The following is a 5,679-nucleotide window of genomic DNA, read 5'->3' on the forward strand; positions in this document are numbered from 1 at the left end:
AGTTTGGAATGGAATTGATAACTGATGATGGTTATTATGACCTTGATGGATATTGAAGGAAAGTGTGCCAGGCACTATATCCTTGGAATGTTGAGAATTGATAATAGAAAGTGATTTGAGATGAGAAATAGTGATGACTGGTGATGATTTGAGGCCGATAGACAGTGATTGAGATGAGTCGAGGACTCGGAGATGTTGTTGAGAGTGTGCAGGGCCTATATCCCTGGCGTCGCAGATTTTTCTGCTGCATGAGTAAATGTTGTTGAGAGTGTACATGGCCTATATCCCTGGCGTAGCAGATTTCTCTGCTGCATGAGTAAATGCTGTTGAGAGTGTGCAGGGCCTATATCCCTGACGTAGCAGATTTCTCTGCTGCATGAGTAAATGTTGTTGAGAGTGTGCAGGGCCTATATCCCTGGCGCGGCAGATTTTTTCGCTGCATGATTTGTTGTTGTTATTTCCTTCTCTACTGCACGAAGTGTGTGGAGCCTATATCCCTGGCGTAGTAGACTCCATACTACATGAGTGTGCAGGGCACTATATCTCTGGCGTAGCAGATTTGCTGCTGCATAAGTGTGCAGGGCACTATATCCCTGGCGTGGCAGAAAAGGCTGCATCCAGAAGAATGTGTCGGGTTGGCATTTACAGACCGACAAGTGATATCACAAGCCAATATGACAGGAATTCATCATATGCATCTTTTATGTACTTATTTGCTTTGATTACTTGAGTTTGCCTAATTGTATAATATGACTACTTGCTTCTTGAATTAATTGTGATATATGATTATTACCTGTGTATTACTTGCGTGCATTAATTATGATCGTCTGGTGCTGAGGAGGTTAGATGGGCGGTGGCGATGAGATCGAACGGAGGTTAGGTAGGCGAAGGTGATAAACCCCGATTTCATGATTTATCTTGTGCTTATTTTAGGGGATTTTACTACCTTTTCCCACATTTATTCAATGAAATAACATGGTTTTGTAATTCTCCCTTGAATTGTGCTTAAGTGTAAAAACATGCTTTTTAGGCCCTTAAATTGGTGATTTTGATTCACTTTAATTCCATTCGATGCCTTGATGTGTTTGTTGAGTGATTTCAGGTTCATAAGGCAAGTATTGGATGGAAGAAATAAGGAGAAAATCATTCAAAGGGGAGAATGCATGAAGAAACAAAGATTGGGAATGCATCAATGGGCGCGCAGACGTACAAGGTGCGCACGCGCAGAAGTGGTTTCACATAGAGACGCGCACGCGTACATGACGCGTCAGCGTGGATGAAGAATTTGCCAATCGACGTGCACGCGCACCTAGCGCGCACGCGCCGATACTCTCACGTGGCACACTTAAAGGCAAAACGCTGGGGGCGATTTCTGAGCTGCCCAGGCCCAAATCCAACTTGTTTCTGAGTTATTTCATGCAGAATTGAAGTCCAAGCAAAGGGAGAGCAATTAGTTTAGTAAAAATGAGCCTTTAGTTAGTTTCTAGAGAGAGAAGCTCCCTCTTCTCTCTAGAATTAGGTTAGGATTAGGTCAAATTGTTTTTTATTTTAAATTAATTACTTGATCTTATCTTGTTTCCTTTATAATTCCTCAATTCTACATCTTGATTCTCTTAGTTGTAATATTTATTTCTCATTTTACTTTCTTTTGTGATGATGAACTCATGTTGGATTCGGTTTACATTTAATGCAATTTGATGTTGATGTTTCTTTTATGGATGAATTGAATTGTGATCTTACTTTCCTTGTACTTAGTAGTTGGTAGATTTTATTATTCTTGCAATTTATGATGTTTACTTCTATTGCACTCTATGTGTTTGATGAAATGTTCTCTTTAGCTCTTGAGTAGTTTTGTTGACTCTTGGTGTAAGCACTACTAGAAAACAGCTCTATCGCCACGCTTTTGAAAGGGTGGCGTCTGAAAGCGTGGCGGTTGCTCTATCGCCATGCTTTTGGTGACCTATCACCACACTTTTTCTTTTGTCACGCTTTTTACAAAATGCCTCCCGTTAAAGCGTGGCCGTGTGTGGGAGATATGGCCACACTTTTGAAGCGTGGCGATAGAGAAAGATATGGCCACGCTTTTAAAAAGCGTGGCTATAGCGAGAGATACGGCCACGCTTTAAAAGCGTGGCAATAGCCTTGTAAAATTAAAAAAAAAATCCTTTTTTTTATTTTTACCTTTATCGATACAAAATATAAAATTTTCATTTCTTTTTTATTACCAAACTTATATTACAAGACAAATCAAATAATAATTATAGACATATAATTTTTGTTATAATTATTTTATACATTAAAAAACTAATACTCAAATACAAAATAAATCTCGAGTTCAAATTCCAAAACTAAAAAGTGAAGAAAAATACAAAAACAATATAACTTAAATCCTAAGTCCTTCGCTGTTCCTCCTTCCTCTAGCCCTCTTAAACTTCTTTCCTTTAGATCATACATAATTGTTTCGGAAACATTTGTGAACTTTTTTACCTGCAAAAGATGGCAAAAACAGATACAAAATTGATAAATTATTTTAAAGCTTCACTTTCCATTCTAGGTAACACTAGCTTTATTTTCTTTTAGCCTATTACTCAAAGTCGCAAACCAAAACATGTCTTATCTTGTAAAAAAACTTTAAAAGAAGATTAAAGAATAAAAGAAAAGGAAACAAGCATTATTAGCAGAAGTCCTCCTCCAACAAGAAAAGCCAATCTAATTTCCTTTGATTGAAAAACATGCCAAAATTTGACATTATTCCTTTTCTGTCGGTCTTGCTCTGATTGAGCTATGAGGAAATCAACTTCATCCTCTAAGCGAGCAAGATCATATATAGATCTTAGAAAGCACATCAACTGCTTTATTTCTCCTATTCTGTAAACATAGCATTTGTAAAATAGCATCAGGGGTCAAGCGAAAGAATATAAACTCTTGAAGAAGATACACACATGCACGCATGCACACACAATGAAAATTTGTGCTACTAATGTAAGTTATATGGATTAGACAACTTCATGGTTTCATATTCTAAACAAAACCATGAAAAGGTAATGATATTTGAAAGTAGCTAATGTTACTATAACTGTAGAGAAGACCTTCAAATAATGCATTTTAAATATGGTATTTGAGAGCAGATAGTAATACCATCATTGAGAATGGCTATGACAAGAACCATAAAGGGAGGAAAGTTAAATTCCCAAATGCATGTGAGTAACATAAAGCCAACCTGCAACCCAAAATAAACTGAAAATGAAAAGGAAAGAAAATGATGGCTTGATCACTGCTAAATTCTCCATATATCATATATGCACTTATAACTTACCACAATACGGATGGTGATAGATACAACATATATCTGCAAAAGAAAAATAAAATAAGGCTTTGAATTTTTCGTTACAACAAGGACTATTGCAATATTTTCTTAATATTTTCGTAGTTGGGGGATTACTGTGTAGTTTTTCACTCTTTGGAAAATTTCACGGCTAGTTAAAACAGCACTTATGATCACACTCAACCCAGGTTCTGTTAGAACTATATCAGAGGCACTTCTTGCAGCATCTGTTGCATCTGCTACAACGATACCTATGTCTGCTATCTTCAAAGCTGGTGCATCATTCACTCCATCACCAGTCATCCCACAAATGTGCTTTCTAGCTTGTAACCTCTTCACAATCTCATATTTATGCTCTGAGGGAACATATACAATCAGAAAATAGACAAGAATTTGGATTAGAGCTTTTCTGTGATTGCTATTATACTTACCAAGAAAGCACTAGCGAAACCATCTGCATTCTCTATAAGATCATCGACGGGAACAGAAGCAAAATTATCTTTGCTTTCTCCCAGCAGCGACGAAGAAGGATACATGTTAGAGCCCATTCCAAGACGCCTTCCTGTTTCCTTAGCAATTGCAAGCTGATCACCTGTAAGGGTATTTTTTTTTCAAGAGTATGAGATGTGATCCGTTTCCCTTCTTAGTTACAAACAATTAATTCCTGAGACAAATTTCTAGAGGTAAAATCTCCCACTAGTAGTCAGTAAGGCATCGGTTTTATTTTTTAATTTTTCAAATGATTCGAAGATGATCCAAAGGAGTAACCAGGTTGGTAGTTGAAATAGTACCTCCTTTTGGTCTGCTAACATAGATACAATTGCATAATCAATTGCATCTTGGTTCTCTAGCCTTGATGCCCTTGTAGCCATAAGTACAACTGTACAACTATGTCCTGATTAACTCCATCAGCAAAGACCTGCCAGATATTAATCATTGTTGGAAAAAGAAGAAATAAGTTAGTATTTTGGAAACACATGAATGGCTGTATAGACAATGGAGTTACTCTTTGTCTTTCCATTATCTTCTTTCTTTAAGAAATTATCTTCTTTACATTTAACTATGTTTTAAAATGTTAGGACAAATGAGTTATCAAACCTCAATTAGATTCTTGTCCACTGTAAGCTTGTTGAGAGTTAATGTGCCTGTTTTATCACTGCATAGGACATCCATTCCGGCCATTTCTTTAATTACAGTCATTCTCTTTGTTATAGCACCCTGCAAAGATTTATATCATTAGTACCTAACCTATAATCATTAGATAATAACTTTTATCATTCAAGGATAACAGGTAGGCCCTGTTTGGTAACTGCACCAAGACAAAAATATAGAGTACAAATCTATTTGAAGGAGATAGATACAGAAACAGAAAAAATGTTTCTATCTAGGAACAAAATTTGCCTGATTTTCTATGTAGTCTCTATCTTCGTGTTTCTATATTTTAGTTCTTAGGCACTTAAGCACAACATTACATTCCATCCTATATAGCTCAACAAAATATTTGAATCAATAAACTAAATGTAACCTGCTGAGACAATTTGTGTGAACCAATAGCCATTGTAACTGAAAGGACAGTTGGCATTGCAATAGGAATTTCGCCAATCAGTAACATAAGGAGATTATCAATACCAACTCGGTATTTCCTTTGCTGTGGACCCCTGATGCTATATTACAAATGCTATGTTTACAAATGCTATTTTACAAATGCATATCATGGACAAAGGAGCAAAATTGATTAGTAAGTTTCTGATGGTGCTTTCATGGTAAAATTTATCTTGCTAACAAGAAGTAAACAATAACAATGAATCATGTTGAGTATAACTACAATTATAATTGAAAATAGCAGTATTATTGAGCACAAACTGATAGAAATTCTTCCTATGAGTGCATGAGTGTGAGAGCAAGTGTGTGCATGTGCATGGTACGTTATGCACCTTAACCACAGGATTCGTAGAAATCATCTAGTACTTGGATCACGAGACGGCCAGCAGGCCAAGAAAGATTACAAGCTGCTCCAATGGAAACCATGTACTATGAATAATAATAATCAAATAAAAACATGGTGTTAAATAAATAAAATGACAAAAATTAAATAAGTATCAACTCAGTTTTCTTCTCATCAAACTTAGTACTATGAATCAAGCAACTCAATATTGAGATTTCAATTAGTTCATGCAAGTAAAAGAGCTCATTAGGTCAAATACAGATGAACCAAGCGGTGCTGAAGAAAATTAAACAAAGTAAAAGCATTAATAAGAGAGTTATATATATATAGGTACCATTGAATAAATGGATTTCTGGTTCATGCAATACTCCTCAAGCTTTTGAAGCTCTTGAGAGAAGTTCTGCAAATA

General features: G+C 36.0%; 2 protein-coding genes across 2 annotated transcripts in view; both read right to left on the reverse strand.

Moving 5' to 3' along the window:
• Positions 2,349-3,873, reverse strand: LOC107640589 (plasma membrane ATPase 2-like). Its single transcript, XM_021123783.1, has 5 exons — positions 3,768-3,873; positions 3,443-3,681; positions 3,317-3,349; positions 3,139-3,220; positions 2,349-2,868 (listed from the first exon to the last, which is right to left on the reverse strand). Exons 1-5 carry the CDS (start codon positions 3,871-3,873, stop codon positions 2,864-2,866), a joined length of 465 nt encoding a protein of 154 aa, XP_020979442.1. The 3' UTR covers positions 2,349-2,863.
• Positions 4,173-5,679, reverse strand: part of LOC107641863 (plasma membrane ATPase 2-like) — a 3,980-nt gene continuing 2,473 nt past the window's right edge. The window contains exons 4-5 of the mRNA XM_021123784.1: positions 4,424-4,543; positions 4,173-4,244 (exon numbers count right to left, since the gene is read on the reverse strand). Coding sequence (XP_020979443.1) covers positions 4,173-4,244; positions 4,424-4,543 — 192 coding nt within the window. The remainder of the gene's footprint in view (positions 4,245-4,423; positions 4,544-5,679) is intronic.

This window comes from Arachis ipaensis, chromosome B05 (genome assembly GCF_000816755.2).
Source record: "Arachis ipaensis cultivar K30076 chromosome B05, Araip1.1, whole genome shotgun sequence".
NCBI classification, from domain to species: Eukaryota; Viridiplantae; Streptophyta; class Magnoliopsida; order Fabales; family Fabaceae; genus Arachis; species Arachis ipaensis.